The sequence below is a fragment of the Bufo bufo genome, chromosome 3, assembly GCF_905171765.1.
Source record: "Bufo bufo chromosome 3, aBufBuf1.1, whole genome shotgun sequence".
NCBI lineage: Eukaryota > Metazoa > Chordata > Amphibia > Anura > Bufonidae > Bufo > Bufo bufo.
The window spans coordinates 662,479,926-662,507,306 of record NC_053391.1 but is presented as its reverse complement, the minus strand read 5'-3'; the positions used below and the strand labels follow the sequence as shown (position 1 = coordinate 662,507,306).

At 45.1% G+C, this 27,381-nt stretch overlaps 1 protein-coding gene across 1 annotated transcript in view; it reads left to right on the top strand.

The window, feature by feature from the left end:
- Window positions 1-809: 809 nt before the first annotated feature.
- AMOTL1 (angiomotin like 1) overlaps window positions 810-27,381 on the top strand; it is a 107,606-nt gene continuing 81,034 nt past the window's right edge. Inside the window, exons 1-3 of the mRNA XM_040426320.1 lie at window positions 810-896; window positions 13,458-13,569; window positions 27,135-27,185. Of these exons, the coding sequence (XP_040282254.1) occupies window positions 13,491-13,569; window positions 27,135-27,185 (130 nt within the window). The 5' untranslated portion in view covers window positions 810-896; window positions 13,458-13,490. The remainder of the gene's footprint in view (window positions 897-13,457; window positions 13,570-27,134; window positions 27,186-27,381) is intronic.

Sequence of the window (27,381 nt, the reverse complement as noted above, 5' to 3'; positions counted from 1 at the left end):
TTCAAGCATCACCCTCCTTTTAACATGTCAAGTCTGCCATTTTAACCCAATCAGCCTGACATAATGATCTCCAGCCTTGTGCTCGTCAACATTCTCACCTGAGTTAACAAGACGATTACTGAAATGATCTAAGCAGGTCCTTTATTGACAGCAATGAAATGCAGTGGAAAGGTTTTTTTGGGATTAAGTTAATTTTCATGGCAAAGAAGGACTATGCAATTCATCTGATCACTCTTCATAACATTCTGGAGTATATGCAAATTGCTATTATAAAAACTTAAGCAGCAACTTTTCCAATTTCCAATATTTATGTAATTCTTAAAACTTTTGGCCACGACTGTACACCTAATCATTAAAGAGATGTCTCTCTTCAGAAAGTAGCACCAGAAAGGCCGGTGCTTTTTCCCATAGTGTGCAAGCACGACCACCACTGATGGATTGCAGGGTGGTCATAACCATGGAAACGAGCAGTGTATAATGTGATGGAAATATGAATCCAGCCAGCAAAGGAGGCAATATGGACAATCACGATACATTAGAAAGTGCATTGTATTCACCTTTCTCAACATGATAAATGTAATTTACATGTAAAGTACATCAGTACTAGGGTCTGTCCGCCTTTCTATACATAGCACTCTGGGACACAGTCTAGCACACGAGGGAAGCTGGGATATGTCTGGCAGCCAGGGAGCTGATAGCATGTCCCAGCACGGTCGCCTCTTTTGAAATTCAGAGCAATCAGCGATTTCCAGGCCTTACGTAGCGAAAACTAAGCAAGTCCGGGCAATGGCTGCATATTTCCCAGAGAGAGATCATCCACTCTGCACTCCGACAGCCCAGCGGCGCACACAGCAGCAGCCTCCATCCACGTTTTTCCAGAAAACACAACTGAAAAGGTAAAAGAAGCTTTAATTTCACCCAAATTTATATTCAGGGACCTAGTGCTCAATATAATTGAGTTCTTCTGAAACAGAGAAAACTTTACCGGCTGAAATAATACTCCCAGAATATCAAAGTATTAGAATGGAGTGACATGGTGAGGCTCGGGGTACAGAAAGCCTCATGCCTCGGTCACGTCACCTCTTGAATAGTTGCAGTGCGTTGTGTGCCTATAGATTTGTGTATGTACAGTATATTTTATTATTGTGTTATCGGTTCTTTGGGCACGCTCTCCCGGCCGGGCTGTGTTTACCCCGCTGCAACGTTGACGTAATATCTTCAACAGTGATGGTCAATTCGCAGTGTTCGCCAGCGAACACATGCGGGCTGCCATCTTGACTCATCCGTCCGGCGATGCACAGGTAAGCCCTTACCTGTGCCGGGAGCCGGTCTGAAATCAAATGCGGTCACCGGGAGCAGGCAGTTCCGAGAACAGCCCGATGAAGGCCTCTCGGAACTGCCTGCTCCCGGTGAGTCAAGATGGCAGCCCGCATGTGTTCGCTAGCGGACACTACGAACTGACCATCACTGATCTTCAACATGTGATTTCTGCAGCCAATCACTGGCCTCACTGACCGCTGACTGACTGCAGCAGTCACATGTTGTCAACGGGATGTCACAGATACTGGCCAGGAGAACTGGAGCAGTAGTAGGATCTTCTGGGTAAGTATTACTCGATTTCAGGCTAGTTCCCCAGCATTGTCCAGTTTATCGCTAAAATTGGACAACCCCTTTAAGCCGGCTGCACACATTAGATAGTTGTTGGCCAAACACTACCACTACAGAAGTCCCCACTTATCTCTTCACTGCTCCAGACCACCAGTGATGTTAGCACTCCATGCTACATTGTGGGATATGGTGGAACTGCAGTAATATGTAGGTACTTTATGGAAGTATTTAAATACTTTATATTATTTGTGCTGTATACTACTAAAGAAAGATGAGTTATGAGAGATAGAGAGATAGATAGATAGATATGAGATAGATAGATAGATATTAGATAGATAGATAGATAGATAGATAGATAGATAGATAGATAGATAGATAGATAGGAGAACTGGAGCAGTAGTGCTGGATCTTCTGGGTAAGTATTGCTTGATTTTAGGCTAATTCCCCAGTATTGTCCTGTTTATTGCTAAAATTAGACAACCCCTTTAAGCCGGCTCTACACATTAGATAGCTTTTGGATAGCAAACACTCATCCAGTGTCCCACTTATCCACCCAACTCCCCCTACGCCTGCAAGTTGGACCAAGTGTCCATGTTCTGAATGGAGAAAGGGGAATAGGCCAGCATCAGACACTTCCGGTGGCATCTTATTTCCAATGAGAAAGCCCGATCCTTCTTTCTCTCAACGCAGGAGAAAGTTGAGGTACCACCATAGACATTAGAAGGTCCCGCCGAAATTAGCGGGTTTGGCCGACTGTTTTGGGATGTGTATGACCGGCTTTACCTCCCTGACTAGGTCACAGAAGGTAAGGCCTTGAGGGAAGAATTCTTGCTTATGTTCAATGACTCATAGATAGAACAGTTCCTGTACTGAACACAACCGGTCTGACAGATCAGTAAATCCAGAGCCGCTCTATCATCTACACAATGGGATGGGTCATTATAAAGGTTCTGTGTGACCAGAGTCTGGTCTGACCTTGGTAGGGTGGTGTAATCACAGGTGGACACAAGCAGGGGCAGGGACTGCTTAGGGAAAAGCTTACACCCCCGCTTAGAAGGGGACAACACAATAACAATGTCATTGGTGGGACACATGGCAGGTACAGAGCCGGTAGGGTTAAAGGGGTTGTCCCATGAAAAAAAATCTGAAATTTTTACACCAGCACCTGGATCTGAATACTTTTTTAACTGCATGTAATGAAAAATGTATTATAGTAACTGAGTTATTCAATGTCATCTATCTGTACAGCGCCACCTGCTATTTGCTCTTTTTTAAATTTCTCTGTCCTGCTGGCTGGGATGGACGCACATGCTCAGTTTCATCCTTAAACTGTCACCAGCTGCAGTAGAAAGGACACGCCCCCTAAGCTGCCAGATTAAAATAAATCTAGAACATCTAGAGCAATGAATGGGGAGATCTCTGGATCCATGTGAGGAGGGCTGGTTCTGAGTTTGTTAGAAAGAGGCTGTCAGGTACTATATGATCCTGGATTTTCATAAATCACGGGATAACACCTTAAATAAGTTCATCAATTAATTAAAAAATACATCCTATGTTTTCCACAAATGAAACCCTCTGGGAACGTATTTGCTATATGTTATGTATCTATTTAAAGGGACAGTCACCAGTTATGTGCCTAATCTGTCTGTCCTTCTTTGACCAAATGTTCTTCTTTTGGAACCACTGGTAGGTGTAGGAGGATAGCGGCGTCCTGTAGAAATATTAGGATTCGTTCACATGACAGCTAGAGTCTAGGTTCACCCTATATGCTGAACAAATATCCCAAATTATGTTCTGAACGTATTGCTCCGATGTACTCCATCATAGTAAAACGTATCATCCATGAGCCCTCATGTGCACCACCCGCGCGTACGTGATGCCAGGAGGACGGCGTCCGTCGGTTCTATAGGCATCTTGTTTACTAAAGAGGAGGCCAAAAAAATCATCTTTGGATCAATTCTTTTCTTCTGACATGTAGTTGCCCACATTTCATTTTTCTATCATAGATCCCACAGGTTTCCTTATACCAAGTTATTCACAGAACAGGAGCAGAGAATGTGCGGGAGGCAAAGTTTCAGCAGCAACCTGATAGCGGTATGGAAAAAGAATGTGCTTACTGCCCTGCATCACTAGAAATGTGACCAGTAACCCTACAGTGCCCCCAGACCGTCAGCTATTCAGCCAGTAACACCTTCCATTGCCCTAGATTACCAGGGATGTAACTATTAACCCCTTTACTGTCCTAGACCACCAGGGATTAACTGATAACTACTTCTGTGCCCTAGACCACAAGGAAATCCTTCAGATATCCAGCAGGTATTCAGCCACTCGTCACTGCAAAAGGAAATGTCTCCATTAATCCCTTCACTAACCTGGACCACTACCAAAGTCCCCACTTATCTCTTCACTGCTCCAGACCACCAGTGATGTTAGCACTCCATGCTACATTGTGGGATATGGTGGAATTATTTGAAGTTCGAATTGCAGTAATATGTGGGTACTTTATGGAAGTATTATTTAATTACTTCATATTATTTGTGCTGTATAGTACTAAAGAAAGATAAGATATGACATAGATGGATGGATAGATAGATAGATAGATAGATAGATAGATAGATAGATAGATAGATAGATAATAGATAGATAGATAGATAGATAATAGATAGATAGATAGATAGATAGATAGATAGATAATAGATAGATAGAAGATAGATAGATAGATAGATAGATAGATAGATAGATAGATAGATAGATAGATAGATATGAGATAGATAGATAGATAGATAGATAGATAATAGATAGAAGATAGATAATAGATAGAAGATAGATAGATAGATATTAGATAGATAGATAGATAGATAGATAGATAGATAGATAGATAGATATTAGATAGATAGATAGATAGATATATAATAGATAGATAGATAGATAGATAGATAGATAGATAGATAGATAGATAGATAGATAATAGATAGATATTAGATGGATAGATAGATATTCTGTTTCTTCTAAACTTGCATGAATTTGCGATTATGACTCGATATAAAGAAGTCCGATTTTATTGCATAATTGACCTTTCCCATTGCAGCTCTAATGCTGGACGTGTCCCTATCGATTAGGTAACATCAACTACTATAAGGTCTTCACCTTGCACAGGGCATTAGACTGAAATATTAGACATTTTAAAGCCTATGAATATTTTACGGCAGTGGTCTCACTCTATAGAAAACGCACACTGGAGATTGTAGGGTTATTTTTTATTGCTTGGTAAATGTAGCTCATATCTCACTATGTTTTATGATGATTACATCTTCTGTGAGAAGAGATTCCACATAGGAGGGATATGCTCCGAACCTGAATGTGTTGGTTATATATATATCATAGGCACATGTCAGGTCAATAGGAAATGAGAGGGAAACAAAATAAGAATGTGTGGAGGAGCAAAGAGACGCTTGTACCTGAGGAATAGACCACAGTAATGTTCCGGATTGGCTTGTACCCTTAGCACTTTATCTTATATTCACTTCACAGTTATGAGGTCTGAACTCAAGAGCCCACCTCAAGTCTCCATCTCCTTTTGACCCTATGTGTATGAACCCGAAGGTGTATTTTATGTATCCTAATGCAAAATCTGCAACTAGACCCTCCACCTACCATGTGCCATTTATAATACTAGTGTTGTCTCATGGCAGAGGGACCATTGGTTCTCCTCAGGGCCAAATTGGGTTCAGACTTCCTCTGCACTCCAATAGCTGTGAACCTTCATTAGAAAACAAGGTTTTAAAATCTGACCATTTGTCGGTAGAGGAAGCCTGTCGTCCTATCATATTATCATCAGCTAATGTGGTAGACACCTCCATCATCTGAATGATCATGATAGTTTTACAGCTCCAGGGAAAAAGAAAATGTACGACGCATCAAGGTCAAACTGAAGTGTTGACCTACTTATACGTAGGTCTTTGTATACATTCCTTAAGGCTAAGACAGCCATACACATTCAATAGCTGTCAGTCGAACGATCGGACCAGACCAGATATCAACATAATGGAGAAGGTGCACAAGGAAGCTCAAGTCATGAGTGTCTGAGAAAAGACCACCATGGAGATGCACCATGATGCTAATTTGATGTCTCTGGTTAGAGGTGGCCTAGACTGGCTGCTAAAAGATAAGCAGAGTGTGGGGAATCAACCTAAGGTTCATGGATAGAACATAAGGTCCAGCAGAGAAATCCTGTCCTAGGTTGCTAGGGATGTCCAGGAGGAAGTCACATTTTTATGTTTGTTATGGGTCGTCTTACTTCTATATTCAAGTGTAGGAGACCATGATAACTTCACACTTGAGGCCTTAGAGACTAGTATTTCGCTTGTGGGGGAGAAGTTCTTAAACATCAAAATGTGGTAAATGATCTCTAATACTCCATCTTCAGATGTTTCCTGTGTCACCTTATTCGCCTTCTGACAGTCTTACGTTACACAAGAGGTAGTGGTGGACGCCCCCGATTAGCACCTGGGCGCAGGCAGAGGCATGCTCACATTGTAAGCATTCAGTGCAGGTTAAGCATGAAAAAATAAACAGCCGGTGTGAAACGCGTGGCTCTGTGTAACGTTTTCCATAAAGCATTCCAATCTCTGTAATGCAAATCCTGGCTCTGCAAAACTGGAAAAGTGCAAATGCCACCTCATGCCAAAAAGACATCTCAGTGATGTGCAGGTCAGAAAACCAGGAGAAATCCTTCCTACAATCCGGTATTTCATGGCCTGGAAAACCCAGAGATCCAGCTTTGTCTGCAAAAGGTTATACATATCTGAATCATCAACTACTGAGCTATCGCAAATCATTTCAGCGGCTTCATGAATGGAGGGCGGTTTTGTCAATATATCGAATACTAGAATTAACGGGTCCAAGGGAGAGAGAACAGGGACTTCAACGCGCAGCCTCCAGAGACCTTCAGGATACAGTTCAGGAATAGCCTTTATTAGTTAAACTGAAACGCGTTTCAGGTCCGAATTGGACCCTTCATCAGGCAATTATGTTAAAGGGTCCAATGCGGACCTGCAGTCCTTCCCGTGTGCGCTCTCCTTCTTTCATTCTGAATACTAGAATGTGCTATCCTGTGTCCAACCATTGGGCCTCCACCAATCCCTGGAACCAATGACCATTACTACAGTACTCATGAGCATATATGACCACATATGTTCTTGAAGGGGCTTTGGTAATCCACTCTAGAAATCATGGGAGTCCCAGTGGTCAGATCAAGCAATCGGTGGCAAATTTGAGCAATATGCTTTTATTAAAGTAGCTTTTCCAACAAATTACATTTATAATTTATCCATAGTCAAGATAATAAATATGTGATCGCAGGGGTCTCACTGCTGGAAACTTACGAACATCAGCCTCATACACTTTGAATGGAGTGGCTGCAAGCATGCTAAATGGCTGCACTGTCCAAAGGAGCCCTCACTGGAGTCATGCAGTCTGGGCCCCTATCCGACTGATGAGTGGGGTTCCCCAATGATAGGACATTTAGCACCTATCTTTCAAAGGGTTTTCTGGGATATTTTTTTTTTATGATGACCTATACCTTCAGTATCTGATCGGTGGGGTCCAACACCCGAGACTCCCGCCAATCAGTTGTTTGAGAGGGCACCGGTGCTCGCAGTAGCGCCGCAGCCTTCTCACGGTTTCTCCAAGGCCAGTGAGGACACATTCATCGGTCACGGGGCCTTGGAGCAGCTCAGCCCCATAGAAGTGATTGGGGCAGAGCGTGATACCAAGCAAAGCCGCTACACAATGTAAGGCACTGTGCGTGGTAAGCTGCCAGAAGGACCCAACGCTCACAGGAGTGCCGGTGCCTTCTCAAACACCTGATCGGGGGGGGGGGGGGGATCCCGATGTCTGACCACCACCGATCAGATACTAATGACCTAACCAGAGGATAGGTCATCATAAAAAAAAAATCTTGGAAAACCCCTTTAAAGTATGAGAATTGACAGGCAGTATTACAGATATCCTATGTTTGACAAGGGGTATTGATAGGTATGAAGATGTGGCCCGCAGACAAATGCATATAAATGCACCCCTAACAGATACAGCGGCCTCATTATTAGTGTTGAGCGAATTGAACTCCACGAAGTGGACTTCGATGGGAATTTCAGGGAAAATTCGATTCACCACGAAGTCGAATTACCTCGTGCTTTGTGGTAGCAAATCGAGTTTTTCCTGAATGGCGATAAAAAAATTAAAAAAATATATGCGCTTTGTGACGAAGTAATTCATCACAAAGCAATTTTTTTTGTAAAATTTGGAGAAACAGCCAAATCAAATTTTACAATACTTCGCTCACCCCTACTCGTTATAAACTGACCATACAGTATACATAGATTATGCTGCCATACTGTACACATAAATAATGCCGTCATACTGAGCAAATACAAAATGTCACTAAACAGACCAGAAAAACACACCCATATGATGTCAGCTACAGAGCCTCCATTAGGGCTCATGCGCACGAACGTATTTTATTTCCGTGTCCGTTCCGGGTTTTTTTGCGGACCGTATGTGGAGCCATTCATTTTGATGGGTCTGCAAAAAAAATGGACCGTAAGTTTCTCTGTGTGAGTCAGGGTGCTGTCTTGTGGGTTCCTCTGGCCTCTTCCACTTTCTGGAATTTTTACAAAAGACAAAGACATCACAGATTTTACAAATAAATACGCGCTATGTTCTTCGCCATAAACGTACAGAATATTCCGCCGCTATATGTGAGAGCTGGACGATCGAAAAATATCAGGTTCTGTAAAATAATGACCGCGCTTCACTCATTGTTTGCATTAGGGATTGGAATGTGGCATGAAAGCATCACATTGTGTGCACAAAGCACACAGCCACGCGTTTCGCTCCCTGCGCCCAGCCAGCATTCAGAGCTAAGCTTACAGCAAGACGTGCCCCTGCCTGCGCCCAGGTGCTCCTGGAGGGGGTGCGCCGCTTCCTGTTGTGTAATGTAATACTGCTAGAAGCATTCATAAGGACACACTGTGGGGCTGTAACAGACGAGTCTAATGTGTAACATCCGTAAGGGGGTGTCCACACGGGACTGGTGTGCTGCTGCAAATCTGCAACGCTACAGTACAAGGAAAAGTGGATGTGATTTTAAAGGGGTTCTCCGGGCTTTTACTATTGATGACCTATCCTCAGGATAGGTCATCAATATCAGATCGGCAGAGGTCCAACACCCGACACCTCGGCCAATCAGCTGTATGAGGAGACGGCGCGCAGTTTGTATGTGCCATCTCCCTTCTCTCTTCCTGTCGGCTGATGTATGTCAATGGGACAGCAGCAGCAGACAGGAAGAGGGAACACGCACGCCGTCTGATCGGCGCGGGTGCTGGGTGTCGGACCCCCGCCGATCTGATATTGATGGCCTATACACTGCGTGCAGAATTATTAGGCAAATGAGTATTTCCACCACATCATCCTCTTTATGCATGTTGTCTTACTCCAAGCTGTATAGGCTCGAAAGCCTACTACCAATTAAGCATATTAGGTGATGTGCATCTCTGTAATGAGAAGGGGTGTGGTCTAATGACATCAACACCCTATATCAGGTGTGCATAATTATTAGGAAACTTCCTTTCCTTTGGCAAAATGGGTCAAAAGAAGGACTGGACAGGCTCAGAAAAGTCAAAAATAGTGAGATATCTTGCAGAGGGATGCAGCACTCTTAAAATTGCAAAGCTTCTGAAGCGTGATCATCGAACAATCAAGCGTTTCATTCAAAATAGTCAACAGGGTCGCAAGAAGCGTGTGGAAAAACCAAGGCGCAAAATAACTGCCCATGAACTGAGAAAAGTCAAGCGTGCAGCTGCCAAGATGCCACTTGCCACCAGTTTGGCCATATTTCAGAGCTGCAACATCACTGGAGTGCCCAAAAGCACAAGGTGTGCAATACTCAGAGACATGGCCAAGGTAAGAAAGGCTGAAAGACGACCACCACTGAACAAGACACACAAGCTGAAACGTCAAGACTGGGCCAAGAAATATCTCAAGACTGATTTTTCTAAGGTTTTATGGACTGATGAAATGAGAGTGAGTCTTGATGGGCCAGATGGATGGGCCCGTGGCTGGATTGGTAAAGGGCAGAGAGCTCCAGTCCGACTCAGACGCCAGCAAGGTGGAGGTGGAGTACTGGTTTGGGCTGGTATCATCAAAGATGAGCTTGTGGGGCCTTTTCGGGTTGAGGATGGAGTCAAGCTCAACTCCCAGTCCTACTGCCAGTTTCTGGAAGACACCTTCTTCAAGCAGTGGTACAGGAAGAAGTCTGCATCCTTCAAGAAAAACATGATTTTCATGCAGGACAATGCTCCATCACACGCGTCCAAGTACTCCACAGCATGGCTGGCAAGAAAGGGTATAAAAGAAGAAAATCTAATGACATGGCCTCCTTGTTCACCTGATCTGAACCCCATTGAGAACCTGTGGTCCATCATCAAATGTGAGATTTACAAGGAGGGAAAACAGTACACCTCTCTGAACAGTGTCTGGGAGGCTGTGGTTGCTGCTGCACGCAATGTTGATGGTGAACAGATCAAAACACTGACAGAATCCATGGATGGCAGGCTTTTGAGTGTCCTTGCAAAGAAAGGTGGCTATATTGGTCACTGATTTGTTTTTGTTTTGTTTTTGAATGTCAGAAATGTATATTTGTGAATGTTGAGATGTTATATTGGTTTCACTGGTAAAAATAAATAATTTAAATGGGTATATATTTGTTTTTTGTTAAGTTGCCTAATAATTATGCACAGTAATAGTCACCTGCACACACAGATATCCCCCTAAAATAGCTAAAACTGAAAACAAACTAAAAACTACTTCCAAAAATATTCAGCTTTGATATTAATGAGTTTTTTGGGTTCATTGAGAACATGGTTGTTGTTCAATAATAAAATTAATCCTCAAAAATACAACTTGCCTAATAATTCTGCACTCCCTGTATGAGTGGAGCATCGGAGCATTTCTTGGGCTTTTTTTCACTATCGGTGACGTACCGGGTTTCACTATCGGTGACGTACGTATGGGTATGCTAGGCAGAGACTTCCACCTAGCAGTGAGCCCGGTGACATCACTGACACAAATGGGCATTCTTTAGCTCTGTTTTACAGTCTAGGGCATCGCTATAGACTGCCCACTGGTGCTGGTGACGTCACCGGGCTCACTGCTAGGCCGAAGCCTCTGCCTAGCATACTGAGAAAAAGCCGGGTACGTCACCGGATCGGAGAATTTCTAGCTAAATGAGTGAAGGGGAGCTTAGAGCTGAACCCGGACAACCCCTTTAAATTTGGGGGTGCAAAGGTAGCAGGCATAATTAGGCCTGAGGGGACCTGTACTATAACTGATGCATACAATAATATTTGGGGGCCCTTTCAGACACAACAATGCGTGGTCCATAACTGCCCCCCCTTCCCAGACTATACAGTATTTGCCTCTGTAGAAGGAAGGGTTTTAATACCATAGAGGCGGCTCATTCAACGTGAAAATTAAGAGGCCCAGTTTGGCCATGTCCTCCTTTGCTATGGACTGTGCGACCATGATCAGGTCCCCCTTCCATGATCAGTGATGAGGACGGAAACACTGGGGTCTTCTGTATGACACGCACCAGCAACATTTAGATTTTTGCTCTAGGGCCACCTCTGCTCTATGTATCCATTGTGCCAATGGAAATGTTTTGAAGTTTTCAAAAAATCTCCAGGTTTTTGTCTTTGTGTTTTACTTTTACGCACTTTTGTACACTACTGGAAAATGAAAAGAGAAAACCTAGAAAACTTAATGTGAAGGAGCTGAGACTGACAAAGTATAAACTGCTAGTGGTGCTCAGTCAGCGATCACGCAACTGAGGAGGTGCCCCTTTATTGTGGGTTCTGCTGCAGGGTATATGGTGAGGCAGGGTCACAGGCTGCAGCTTTGTCATGGTATCGGTCATACAGATGCTGGAGGTCCTCCTGTGGTCATTCCAAGCTCTTTCTACTTGGACCTATAGTTCAGCCAGAGTGGTTGTTGGTTGCTGTGCATGAGAGGTCCGTCGCCCCATCCAGTTCCAGACATTCTCGATGAGGGACAGATCTGTTGATCAAATTGGCCAGGAAAGCTGCTGGAGACCCTGAGGAGCATGTTGTGTAGCACGAGCAATGTGTGGGTGAGCGTTAGTCAAAAAAGGCAGTAGGACTGGTTCCATGATGTCCTGGACATGCTGAAGGCTGTTCAATGGTCCCTCCATTGTCCTGGCACTATGGATGATGGTGCTCTCCAGCCCTCATGAGAACTTTTCATTACTGTATACTATTGTTTGCCACTGATGGCTGCATACCCTGCTGCAGAACCTAAAATAAAGGGGGCACCACCTCAGTTGTGTGGTCGTTGACCAAGCACCACTAGCAGTTTATCCTTTGTCAGTCTCAGCTCAGTCACATTAAAGGGGTTGTCTCACTTCAGCAAATGTCATTTATCATGTAGAGAAAGTTAATACTAATGTATTGTGATTGTCCATATTGCTTCCTTTGTGGCTGTATTCATTTTTCCATCACATTATACAGGGGTAACAACCACCACTGCAGATTTGAGGTGGTCAGGACGTGTGTCTTGCATGTTCCTGCAGTCCCAGCCACCAAAGAGGCCAGCACTTTTTCCTATAGTGTGCAAGCATGACCACCACTGCTGGATTGCAGGGTGGTCGTAATCCCTGGAAACGAGCCATGTATAATGTGACGGAAAAATGAGTCTAGCCGGCAAAGGAGGCAATATGGAGAATTACAATACATTCGTAAGGGCCTTGTATTAACTTCCTCTACATGATAAATGCCATTTACTGAACCCCTTTAAGTTTTCCCGGTGTTCTTTTTTTATTTTCTGGTAGTGTATATTTTGTAGACAAAAAAAAAAGCATTTTATAACACAAACCAGATGAACAGAGTAAAATTAGTCTCAAATATCACAAAACGATATAATATTTGTCACTGTCGTCTTTGGAGAACAGTTGATGGAGACCTGGTGGGAAGTAGTCCGACCCAATATTAATCAGAGCACCGCCATAGTTGTCACTACCCTATAGCTCTGCTCATATTTCACCATGTTCCTGAAATGAAAGGAGTCTATTGTTAGTAGGGACGTGGCCTGCGACTAGTTGGCTTTTTGACCTTCTGTGAATGAGGTCACACAGACTAGCGGCTTCCTGAGCAATTAGACGCAGGTAATTAGCTAGAGAAGTCAACCTGAAGGAAGGAGAAGGTCCTCCCGGCTGACAAATATAAAAGTTTTCTTGAAATGAATTGTGCATCACACGTGAGGGAGCAGGGTGGTCGGTGGTCGCCCGGGCTCTGGATCCCTAATACATGGCGTAAGTAATGGTAAAGGTTTCCTGTCCTGCCCATGCCCTGTCCGCATATAACAAAAGCCATACATTTTTGCACAAAACAGGTCAAAAATTTCAACTTTTAGCCTCCACAATTCTGTCAAAGGGGGTATGATAAATCTCCGCATCATTTCAGATGAAAATATATGGGGATGAATGATCCTAGTAGCGATTATTCGTCCCCGTCCAAAGTTATGATTGCTGCATGCAAATGCAAGTGACTGAGCAGCCACTGATCAGTCCTGTGCATTGGCCCTTAGATGATCCCTACAAGGTCTCCTGCTGTGATCCTTAGCGATCGCTTGTAAATAATTTCCCTGCAGCGCCTCAGCAGGTGAAATAAAGCATTACACAGTGTCCATACAAATCAATGGAGAGATGCCCTTCGTTACTGTATAGATGGAAATTTTGGGAACTCAATAAGCTAAAGTCATGTCTTTGATCTCTTTAGGTGTCATAACACGGACCAAGTTTTTGAGGGATCATGGATGAGCGATGGCCGCAGGATGAAATGGGCAGATTACCGCACATGGCACTCGTTCACCGCATGGGATCAAGGCGAGGTATGGCTTCTTCAGCTGAGGTTGTGAGAATCTAGTTCTTTTAACGACAACCACCTCTCCCAACCCTTCCCCCCAATAGACAGTGCATGCTCAGCTTGGCCATGTGTGCAAGTGTTCTACAAGGGGGAGAGGGGAAAAAGACTTTGCCAGGAAACAGCTTAAAGGGGTTTTCCCATGATTAATGTAAAACATGAAAATCGGACATCATACAGCACATGACAATCTCTTTCTAACAAACTTAGAACCAGCCCTGTACCTCACATGGATCCAGAGATCTCCTCATTCATTGCTCCAATTGTTCTTCTAGATTTATTTCAGGGTGAGTGTCCTTTCTTGGGGGGGGGGGGGGGGGTGCCTTATCTGCTGCAGCTGTTGTTAGTTGAAGGATGGAACTGAGCATGTGCGTCCGCCTTATTGAAGTGGACAGAAAAATTAGAAAAAGAGCAAACAGCAGGTGGCGCTGTACAAATACATTTTATTGAATAACTCAGTGGCTGTACTGAATGTTTAATTACATGCAATTACAAAAGTATTGAGGTCCGGGGGCTGGTTTGAAAACTGTAAAATATTTTAAGGGGGACAACCTCTTTAACTCCCTGAGGATCTGGCAAGTTGAAATCTAACATGCTTGACTCTTTCCTTAAACAACATCTGCTTTCAGGGGAGAGTCTGAAGGCCTTCATAGACATTAGATGCCAAAATGGTGATGGGGAGTGGGTCTGCTGACATTTATCAGCATTAGATCTAGTGGTGTCTCCATGAAACTGTGAGGATCTGGTATTGATTCCAATAACCTGGACATGCACATTAGGCATACTTGCCAAATTTTAAAGAGTAGGATCCGGAAGAGTGCACAGAGCATTCCCCAACCCCTTTTAACAGGTCCTGGCCATTTTGTAGAGTTGGCAAGTATTACATTAGGTTAATACTGACCAAATCTGCTCATTTCAGCAGGACCAGCCAACCATCTAACGGGGAGCACCTGACAGATGCCAGAGAAAAAAAGCCTTTCTGCTGCCTGAGGCAAAAATTTAAATGGCGCCAAATCCTGAACCTAACCTCTTCCCTCCCGCCCTACTGTTAAAGACATACTTGGAAAACATTTCATACAGCCCAACAAAACATACAGGGTAATACAGCACCATATAACTCTTACATCCAGTGAAGTCTCCTCTGATGCAGATGTTCTCCTTTTTCATCTTCTCCATACGGGCCAGACCGCCATGATGATTTCTTTCAGCCAGAGTTTGACAAACAGACATCTTAGTTTCCTACTTTCCATCATTTTCCCACCTTCTCAACACCCCATCCTGCCACCCCCAATACTGAGGACGGCGATACGGTTGAATATAGAGAAATTAGTGCCCCTGTCGACACTCCCACTTGTCTCTAGGTTGTGCCACCTTAGGAGATTGCCTCACCGTGCCTCATTGGCGGTGCGTTCCTTGCTGTTTTATTTCAACATGCCTGATCCTTCCGTTCATAAATGAGATAAACGACCATCAGAGGTGTCCGATAGCAGCCTACTCCACTCTCCCTACTTGGTCGAGCCAAGTGTGCATGTGTACTGTATGATGGGCTCAAGAAGGATACTTGTTGGACAGCTACCTAAAGTGTAAGGCTACCATAACAGCGTAAACATCTGTTAGCTTGCTGACAAGAGTGTCAAGATCTTGTAGTGTCTTCAATTCAGCAGTTTAAAGAAGATCTCTCTCCTCTCCCGACATGTTTGTTTTAGCAACCCCATATAATATCAATTCTGGAGCATCTATTCTTCTGACTCTATGTTTTGCCATTCTTCTATTATTCCTTCTAGAAGTTATGAATGAATAACTAGCAGTCTGCCATGAAGGTCCAGCTGGGTGTTACCAGTTGCACAGTCTGACACTGGCAGCACTGATTGGATAGTATGGTATAAGACTGTGCGGGGACACTCCCCAGCTGGTAACACCCTGCTGGACTTTTACTGCAAACTACCATAACATACAGTCATAAGAATAAATACTCCTTTATTACTCGGGAAAGGCAAGTAGTTACAGACATGTCAGGAGAGGTGAGAGGTCCTCTTTAAGTCCCACTTCAGACACCTGTATTGTGGTCTGAAGCCAGTTTCATTCATATATCCGGTTCTGCTTCCTGAAGAACAACTTACAGCAGTCTCGGAGAGTTCTGTCTGTAGGCTGCCGAAATAGGAGGCTTCATCCGGCCCTATCTAATGAACTGTGATCAACCTGAAATGCTTGCGGGTTGTTTGACTTTGCTGGAGGCTGTGAGATAAGCCCGAGGTTTCAATTCGCATACTGTAGCCAGACATAGCCTCCGGGCTTGCCTCGGGCGCTTCCTTCCACATCAATCACTGCTCATATAAACTGAAAAAAAGTGCCAACTTTCCATTAGGAAGAGACACACTGTGCTTACACATCACCAAAGTGCAGTATTACCGTCAATATGAGAGTTACATGTACGTCATAAATACGGTAGAGCGTACACCCTGCAGACTTACCAGGGCCGTCTTTAATAATGATTGGACCCTGGGCAAAAATTTACTTGGGCCCCCTGGATCCCGCCTTCCCACACCTTAGCATGCAATCACGCCCTCCACCACAACACACACACACAAAAATCCACACATCTGGTAGAGTACAGTGAATGACTGTAAATACTTCCAGTTCTGAAGACTCCAGCGGCTCAGGATCAGTGCTCTGGGCTCAGGCTGGAAGTGGGCACCGCTCTGCAGGAAGGAGACCAGGGCTCGGCTCACCCTAGTGTTACAGTGCACCCCAGCACCCCACAGTATGCAGTATAGCACCCTATAGTATACAGCACCACACAGTATGCAGTATAGCACCCTATAGTATACAGCACCACACAGTATGCAGTATAGCACCCTATAGTATACAGCACCACACAGTATGCAGTTTAGCACCCCACACTATACAGTACCCCACAGTATATAGTAGAGCAGTATAGCAGCCCACAGTATACAGCACCCCACAGTATACAACACCTCTCAGTATACAGCACCCCAAACAATACACGATACAGCCCCCCACACTATACAGTACAGCAGTATAGCACTCCACACTATACCGCACCCTCAGTATACATTATACAGACCCCCACAGTATACAGTACAGCAGTATAGCCCCCCCCCCACACTATACAGGCCCCCCCACACTATACAGCCCACCACAGTATACAGCCCCCCCCCCACAGTATACAGCCCCCCCTCATATTATACAGGCCCCCACACAGTATACAGGCCCCCCCCCCACAGTATACCGGCCCCCCACACAGTATACAGCCCACCACACAGTATACAGCCCACCACAGTATACAGTCCCACACAGTATACAGCCCACCACAGTATACAGCCCACCACACAGTATACAGTCCCACACAGTATACAGTCCCACACAGTATACAGCCCCCCACAGTATACAGCCCCCCACAGTATACAGCCCCCCACACAGTATACAGTCCCACACACAGTATACAGTCCCACACACAGTATACAGTCCCACACAGTATACAGCCCACCACACAGTATACAGTCCCACACAGTATACAGTCCCACACAGTATACAGCCCCCCACAGTATACAGCCCACCACACAGTATTCAGCCCACCACACAGTATTCAGCCCACCACACAGTATTCAGTCCCACACAGTATACAGCCCACCACACAGTATACAGCCCACCACACAGTATACAGGCCCCCACACAGTATACAGTCCCACACAGTATACAGCCCACCACACAGTATACAGGCCCGCACACAGTATACAGGCCCACACAGTATACAGTCCCACACAGTATACAGCCCACCACACAGTATACAGCCCACCACACAGTATACAGGCCCACACAGTATACAGTCCCACACAGTATACAGCCCACCACACAGTATACAGTCCCACACAGTATACAGCCCACCACACAGTATAAGGCCCCCACACAGTATACAGGCCCCCACACAGTATGCAGCCCCCCACAGTATACAGCCCACCACAGTATACAGCCCAGCACACAGTATACAGTCCCACACAGTATACAGCCCCCCACAGTATACAGCCCTCCACAGTATACAGGCCCCACACAGTATACAGTCCCCACCAGTATACAGCCCACCACACAGTATACAGCCCACCACACAGTATACAGGCCCCCACACAGTATACAGGCCCACACAGTATACAGTCCCACACAGTATACAGCCCCCCACAGTATACAGCCCCCCACAGTATACAGCACCCCACTATACAGTAGTTTACAGTATATTAACATAACAGCCCCTGTCACCTTTTTCTGATGTAATCTTCACACAAAAAAGCTCCACAGTTAACTTCTGCAACACTCCACAGGACCTGTGATGACCTCATAGCTATGTGACCAGTAATTGCTAGGTTACTGGTCACATGGTGATGATGTCATTAAGGTCCTAAATCACAACTTTAACACAGTACGATCATGATGCCTGGAATCCTGGTAGAGCTGACAGCCTGACACCCGGGGCAGTGGCTAGCAGGGCTCAAGAGGCAGCTGCCTTGGGCCCCCCAGGAGCAACTGGGCCCGGGGCAGCTTCCCCTTTTGCCCCTTGGTAAAGACGGCCCTGAGACTTACCATATATGAAAGGAACACAAAAATCAAAACAATATTCCCCCTTAATCCCCTGCTTTCCCTTGATCCTAATGAAACAGTTAATTTTCTCCCTTCGCATTCATCCAAACCTCTCTCTGGCTATAAGGCAACTGGCTGCAGTACAAGCCCTCCCCCAGCTGCTCAGTCGGAAATAGGAGACAATGCGATGGCTCCCCAGATCATCACACCAGCAGTTGGGGCAGTGTGTCACTCCACAGCAAAGGCAGGACTGAAGTGCTCACCATGAGTACTCCATACTCAAACCCGAATGCCGTGGGATCCCAAACAACCTGGATTTGTCTCTTAAGATAAAATGGTTCCAGTCCGTAGAAGGTCAGGTTTCTCGTTCATGACACCAATACAAACAACAGGGGCTGGCTGTCAATGGCTGGACACCTAATGGGTTCCATGACATACTGGTCTGGGCAGAGACAGGGGTGTGTAATGAAAGGTTCCCCATGTGTCTAGATTGGGGACAACAAAACTGTAGGAGCTGCTCGTGCTTGTCGGAGGATCAAACAATACTCTCTACTAGTGGTCTGTTTGGGCTGTCTGGAGCCTGTTCACTGTGCAGGCCCTCACGTAACCACTGCTCCCAACACCTCCTAACAGCCAGGTCAGGACAGCCTAGATGGCGGGCAGTGTGCCAAACAACTATCCTGCTTCTCTCAGTCCAGTGATGCTACCTCTGTCAACTGAGCAAATTGTCGAGCAGTCAACAATCTCTCACCAAGAGGTACACTACCCAAAAATAGCCTCTGAGAGCCCTTTCATAGGCCAGCTGGGAAGCATTTTCACCCCAAGAGGTACACTACCCATAAGTAGCCTCTGAGAGCCTTTTCATAGGCCAGCTGGGAAGCATTTTCACCCCAAGAGGTAGACTACCCATAAGTAGCCTCTGAGAGCCTTTTCATAGGCCAGCTGGGAAGCACTTTTACGCCCTCTTGTGGCAAGATCCATTGTCTAATCAGATCACACTTGTAATCATTTACATATCTGCCTGAGACATGACTGCAGGACGAGTTTTGCAGCAATCCGACATCTCTATCTGGGTGCGTTATTTTGTTTGTATATACCATAATTCAAATGAATGGTTGTCACTGTAAAGTGTTGTTTTATTTTGGGAATTTTTCTTTTATTTGCACCAATATTATCTATTATGCCCTTAATTGAAACCCCCAGTATTTGAGACCTCTGGCATAAGCACTGAGCAATGTTCTCTTCCAGACTTCCATTATACGTGGGCAGATGTGAGGTGCACACAACTGTTCAAACAGTAATTCTCAGCCACACGATGGATGAGTTCTCACCCTGCTGCCTGAGGCAAAGGAAAAACTAAATAATCCTTTCACACTTGAAGAAAGCTTAAACTAAAAAATAGTCACTGTGAATACAAATTTCCAGATGTCCCGTGCAGCGTCTTATGTGATTCACAGAACAAAAGTTTCTTTTAAAGTTTATAGAACTCTAAAGACCTAAATCTAACAGAGTAACATAGTAATATAGTAACATCCTAACATAGTAACATTATAACATAGTAATATAGCGACATAGTAATATAGTAACCTAGTAAAACACTTATATAATAACACAGTAACATAATAATCTAGTAATATATACTCCTCAGCATTGAAATTGCAACACCAGGAAGGGAAAGTCGTGGAATTATGGAAAATCACAGGATCAATAGACATGTTAATGATATGCAAATGATAAAAAAAATGGAAACAAAATAGTCAAAACTCTCAAATTATTCTGCATCAAGGAAATAAACGCCACTAAACGTCCAGCCTCCGTGTCATCTTGCTGTGCACCATGGTGGCCTCTGAGAGCGGTGGTATGAGGTCAGTGGAACACCTGTAGCTGGACGTCTGGCTCGTAGACTAATATAGTAAAAATGCCTTCTGATGGTTTGTGTAGACTCTGTTTGCCGCCCTAGGCTTGGGATGTGACAATCTCCTTTGCAGTACAGATTGGATCACTAGGTGTCATTCTTGTAATCTGTTGATTCGTCTGAGCAGAGGTAGGTTCTCCTCTGTGCACCTTTTGCTGCCATTCCAGTTTGTTATTGGGGACAATGTTGAACACTGCTGACATCGTCTAGGCACGTAGTGATCTTCTGGAGTGATAAACCAAGGTGTCTCAGGTCAAGGATTCTGTCCCCCTCAGTTTGCAATGAGATAACTGGCACATCGATGAGCAGGAGGCATCACACAATCTCACCCCACCACTTCATCTGAGGTTTCATGTGTGACTTTGCTTTCAATTTGGCCTTTATGCTCCTCCCACATGCCACAGATTAGAGATAGGCAGGGGTGGACTGGAACTTAAAGTGGCCCTAAAAAAAATAAAAATAAAAGTGGCCCCATGTTGTAAGGGAGTCCAAATTGACAGAAGGCAAGGCAACATAAGTAGGTGAGGTCACCAACACCATGGCAGGCCGGGTACATGAGTTCCTGATTCTCACAGATTAATTACTGCTGTGAGCTCATTATGTCCCGGGCCATCGGCAGAGAGGAGGGCTTGGGCGGCCCCTTGGGCATTGGCCGACTAGGAAATTTCCCTGAAAGGTCTATGACCAGTCCTCCCCTGGGGCTAGGTGCTTGAAAATGTGATCATCTGCAGATCTTAGTGACACCTGCTATGATTTGCATCACCTTACAGCTTATCCTTCTTGGTTTTGCAGTTTCAATGTTGAAGAGTGTAGTAACAATGTAAGGCTACTTTCACACTTGCACTTTCCGCTATTGAGATCTTCAGTTTTGTCCCCATTCTATGTCAATGGGGACAGAACTGAACAGAGTGCACCAGAATGCATTCCATTCAGTTTCATTGCATTCCCATGACGCACACAAAAGCATAGCAAGCAGCGTTTTTGAGTGCGTCCTGGGATGCAGAGCAAGACAGATCCGCCATGAAACACAACGTAAGTCAATGGTGACGAATCAGTTTTCTTTCACAGATCCATTCCCCATTGACTTACAATGGTTTTAGAGACTGATCCGCCTTGGCCATTTTAGAGATAATACAACCGGATCTATTCATAACGGATGCAGACGGTTGTATTGTCATGATGGAAGAACATAACATAATAATATACAGTAGTAACATAGTAAGATCACAACATAATCATATACAGTAGTAGGGATTGTCTGTATTACATAGTGTCACGGTGGGGAGTGGGGGAAACTCCCCACCGTACAATGCGGACCCGATGGAAAAACAACTAGGCCTGAGACTGGGATAAGGGAGCAGGTCACCTCCTATTGCTTCCCTAACCCTCGCCCTGACTCCTATCCGTATGAGTGGACCTGGATGGTAGGGTGGCTCATACCCAGGAACCTAGGACCCTGAGTCGCCCTGATAATCCCTTAAATAGTGAAAGGGCTGAGACGACCTGTTCATCCCAGACACAGATGAACAGGAGTCTCTACCGGCCTAGCTGCAAGGAAAAAGTGGGGACCGTATACAGCAACTGGATCAGCAGGTAAGCACACCAAAACAACACACTTACCTGCTGCAGCCACCACGACTGGAACCTGTGCATGAGTACTGATGCCCACACACCATACAGGACACAGTACAAACAACCACACCCAGGTATCCAGCACACCAGTTATTGCCGGGACCCCCAATGCAAACAGGACGCATGGTAGCCCCAGGCAGAGCTGCATGCAGACTTGTAGTTCCCCCTCCGGGGAACCCTGACACCCTCTTACGGAGGACACACAGATAGTCAGGGGAATGTCAAGCAAACATGCTGGACAACAAACACCACCAGACATGTAACAAACAACCGGACATAACACCTACCTATACAAACAACACCACACATAAAGTAGGGTAGTGAAGGGAAGAAGACACCAGGATAACATAGGAAAGACATTGCTGAGACCTTGATGTTCCACAAGGTGGTCCTTAAGCACTAGGCAGATGGAATAAGCCGGACTAGAGCATAACTCCAGCACCAACAAAGGCTGGAGGACAACTAACTCCAGCCTAAAAGCCTCAGGCAATATAAACACCAAGTGGCCACACCCAGCCAGGAAGTTAACCCCTCCAGCACCATACAGGGAAGGAACTAAGATATAAGGGGCAGAGCACACACATGCAGACTAAGGCCTTGTTCACACTTCAGTTATTGGGTCAGTTATTTCCATTGGTTTTTGCGAGCTAAAACCAGGAGTAGAGGCTACACAGAGATCAGGTATAATAGAAAGATCTGCCCGTGTTATGTGTTTTTAACCCGCACCTGGTTTTGGCTCACAATAACTGATGGAAATAACTGATCAAAAAACTGATGTGTGAACAAGGCCTAACTGACACGTTGCCCCTGGCAACAGCATGCACGGCAAACGTGTCACGGCGTACAGCAACAAAACCGTGACACAGCCGTGACACATAGTTCCTTCATTAAATGCCTAATAGTAATAAAATAATAATAATAATAATATACAGTAGTAACATAGTAAGATCCTAACATAGTAATATACAGTATTAACACAGTAAAATCATAGCATAATAATATACAGTAGTAGGGATTGTCTGTATTACATAGCTCCTTCATTAAAGGGGTTCTCCGGGAATTAAGAATAAAAATATCTAAATATTACTTTATTATAAATATATTCCCAAATAATTTTCATTAGTTATAATGGCTCGTTTTGTCTGGGGAGCAAGCATTAGAAGAAATAAAATGTCCGCCGTCCTATCAGTACACACAAAACCTGTCCTAATCACACAGCAGGACAAGTTACTTCAGAGCACTGAGCTAAAGAGCTGCCTCATCCTCCTCTCTACTCTGCTTGTCAGGAATTGTGATAATGAACACAGTTTAATATGATCTATGTCTGATGAATGATGAATCTCTGTAGGAATGGAGCCCATGAGGAGACATGAAGTACAGAGAGGATGGACAGGACAGACTGTGGTAATGTGGGGCTCTAGTAACGGAGACTGCAGACAAGTGCTGCGGCTGCTCATTATCCACATCCCCACCACCTCTTTGTACTTCATGTCTCCTCATGAACTCCATTCTTACAGAGATTCAGCTGAAGATTTTATCATCTGTTTTCAGGATCATAATCCCTGACAAGTAGTAGAGGAGGATGAGGCAGCTCTTTAGCTCAGTGATGTGAAGTAACTTGCTGTGATTTGGACAGGTTCTGTGTGTATTAATAGGACTAGAGCCATTTTATTTCTCCTAATGATTGCTCAAGAGACTAAACAAGCCATTATAACTAATGAAAGGTACTTGAGAATAAATTTATAATAAAGTAACATATAAGTACTGTGATAACAATTTTGGAGCATCTTTTTTATGACTCTACGTTGTGCCATTTCTTTATTATTATATGGCGACTATGCAGGGACACCCCCCCCCCCCCCCCCAAACTGGTAATATCCATCTGGACCTTCATTGGAAACTGCCAGCAATTCAGAGGAATGGCACAACATAGAGTCATAAGAATAGATGCTCCAGAATTGTGATTACACGGCAGGCAGGAAAGGGGTCCTCCTTAAGTAAGTTCTGAGCACTGCCTGATCTCCGTGTGACAGATTGGGGGCAGAACCCAAGCACAGAGGATCCCCTGTAGTCTTCTGGATGTGATGACATAGTACTGCTGGAACGCGACATGTAAAATTCCTGATCATCCGCTGGTCAGGACTATGAAATCGGTTAAATCTGCTAAGTCAAGCAGCCCACGACCTACCTCTGAGCAGCCCCCCCCCCCCCCCAATTCAGCCTCCGTCGGGTCCCACGCCCCCCAGTTACTGCGTCTGTTTGGACTTCTGGTTGCTCTGAAATAATTTTACTTGATTCATTTTCTTAGGTCTCGTGATGAAACCGCACAAAGGCAAAACAAATTAGTTTTTCTGCTATTTTAATAATTTAAGATGATAAAAGGATCTGGAGTTCTTGCTGGATTTATCCGCTGTGTCTGTTGCTTAGCAACCAGCGGAAAAAGTAGAAAAAAAAAGTACAAATGTGCAGAACACTCATCTTTTCTTACTGACATGTGTGGGCAGACATTGCAAACTTAAAGAAATAAGTCATGAACCGGATTACTTGAAGATATAGAATAAGATCAACTATTTACTGTCATTCGCAATCAATAAGATTAGCTTCCGTAAACCCGCTTCACGTGTGAGCTGGGCACTACCGATATACGTGACTGCACGTCAGTGCACAGAGCCGGTGTCTATCCACTGACAGCGCCGGACAGAAAACCTGAGCATGCAGCGTCTTTCTATCCGGGGCTATATGGCATCTGGCATCACAACTGATGGACCGGATGTGTGAGATAATCCTATAGAAAACTATGGAAACCGCTCTAGCTTCATTTCTCCTCCGACGTTTTTTACTTCATGTCAGAGGAACCGAACCGGTTTGCTGAACATTTCCCCTTTGTTGTAAAGCAGACATACACAAGAAAATGTAGGGGTCTGTAACGGATTTCCTAGCACCCCGACCGGGTACCTCCGTTGATGGATGCTCCTAGTGCTTCCCGAGGACTCCAAGCACTCCGTTCTACACCAAAACCACCACAGGAACCAGGAACAGGAACAGCTCTTGCAAGAGCTAATAGTATAGCCAGGGGAGTATAGCAAATCTTCAGCATATAGCAATCCCCAGTGTCGATCAGTTACCCAAACACCAGCCTCAACATGATGAAGGGTAAAACAGGAACTCTTTATTGAACACACAGCATTGACTTATATACACATGACATACTGAGGACATGACATAGCAGCCAATCCTGTACAGTTTAAACACAAAACTAACCCTATTCAACAAACACACTGGCATTGTCTTTGACGCAATCAACAATGAACATGCAAACAGATATCTTCACCCCCTCCATAATGAATGAATGGGAAGAGGAGACACATGTGATGGGATTATCTCCTGAGTGTATCATAGGAGTCGGCTGCTATTATAATCAACTATCTTAATCCCATCACTAACACAATCAGTGGGAGTCTCAGTGCAGAGTTAACCCTTTTTGTGTTGCTGAATCCACACCATGCCTTTTTAATGTGAATAGGAAATATGTGGCATATAAATTACACACATAAATCAGGGTTCATAGTTCCTCGTAACCCCAAAAGGTCTGAGGGGGTCTCCATAGTTCTCGGTCCATAGTCTGTAGGAAGGAGGCTGGCCCTCAGGCTTCTCCAGCAGCCCCAGCGATGGTTCAGTCCGTCACATTTCTCCCCTCCCAACAGTAGACTAACCAGGTACCTGACCTCCTGTCGGTCCGTGCCTGAGTTAGTCGAGTAGCCCACCCATAAACAAACACTGGTCCTGTTGAACTCTGGGGCCTGGCTCTGTTCTGTATGTCCCCAGCTGTTGAGTGGGCATCTGCTACTCCTTGCTTCATTGTTGTTCTCTAGCTTGGAGCTGTAGGTACTTGGTGGGCCGAGGCCGACTGCGCTCTGCCCAGATGCCAGCTCTTCTGCTGGGGTAGCCTGTGGGGAGTCAGCCTCTGGACAAGAGGATAGGGAAGGGCAGATGCCGACTGCGCTCTGACCAGATGCCAGCTCTTCTGCTGGGGTAGCCTGTGGGGAGTGAGCCTCTGGACAAAAGGATAGGGGAGGGCAGAGGCCGACTGCGCTCTGCCCAGATGCCAGCTCTTCCGCTGGGGTAGCCTGTGGGGAGTCATTCTCTGGAGAAGAGGATAGGGGAGGGAAGAGGCCAACTGTGCTTTGCCTAGATGCCAGCTCTTCCGCTGGGATGGGGTCAGGGATCGTTTACCTCCTCCTCCTGGCATTCCTGCGGGGTTGGTGGGGATCCGTACCGGCCGTCCGTACCGGTACGGATCCGTACCGGTCATTTATCAAACTGGTGTAAAGTAGAACTGGCTTAGTTACCCATAGCAACCAGTCAGATTCTACCTTTCATTTTCTAAAGGAGCTGTGCAAAATGAAAGGTGAAATCTGATTGGTTGCTATAGGTAACTAAGCCAGTTCTACTACTGGTGGTACTGGCTGTATCGGGATACGGTTTAGCTTCATCTAAATTTTCTGATTGGTCACACTGGGTTGTATGATCCTAATTGGGTTTTCATAGGTCATCAATGTCACCTGATGAAGATGTAGCAAAAATTAAAATGGGATTCCTTCCGGGGGCTACAATAAGCTCATCCCAGGGGTCAAACTGGCCTACCAGAGTAAAGATCCAGCAGAAGACAACCCATTTGGAGGTGACTATGGAGCCAATCAGGGGAAGACTGTCCATAAACCCTACAGGGAAGTTTCCCAGTGGGCTAATACCTAGGGGTTCTCTTGAGCCCTTCTCACGGCTGCTGGTCACATAACAATCTGATGTTCTCACCACTAATAAATGCTAGGACATCAGGTACAGGATGATGATACAGTTTCATATTGTGCTGTGGTATTTGGTTCTGCAGGGGCGGTATTTTTTTTGCTGCTCTACAGTATTGCAGGTCCCAATTCTACAGTTGGCCCTGCCTACATGTGTGGCCCCACCTTCAATTGAGTTCAGGAGGGCACCTGGGCCCACCGGCCAGGTGCATAAGTGCCTAATGCACCTAAATTAATTAATGCAGAGAGCGTCAGATCTTTATTTACCTGGCTGGCGGCCAAGAGGAGGGCTCAGGTGACCCTCTGGGCATTGGCCAACCAGGAAATTTCCCTGTAGGGTCTATGGCCAGTCCACCCATGGGCCATTGGAACAGGAGATGGGGCCTACTTCAGATGGAGGGGCCTTTCCATAAGTCCTATACTGGCTACAGATTCATTGTCCATGAAGGGGTATGTTGGGCATTTGTGGGTACAGTACCACTTTTTCCTTCCATCTTCTGACCCTTCCACTGCTTGCTATGTCTTTTACCCATGCTCTATGCCTCTAATCTTTGAGAATATTATAATTAATATTCATTTTTGCCTCTATTACAGGAAGCAGCAATTCCAATATAATGACACCTGAGATCTGGTCGGATCAGCCAGGTAAGACAAAGATATATCTTTATTACCCTCAATTACCCCCCATATTTTGGAAGTATTCTCTATTCTCAGTGGATACCTGCTTTGTGTTCAATGCCATCTTACAGTAGTTTGACCAATAAAGCTTGGTGAATACCCTTTGTGATATCAACAGGGCCACTCACAGAACTTATGGGCTCCATGACACAACGAAAAACCC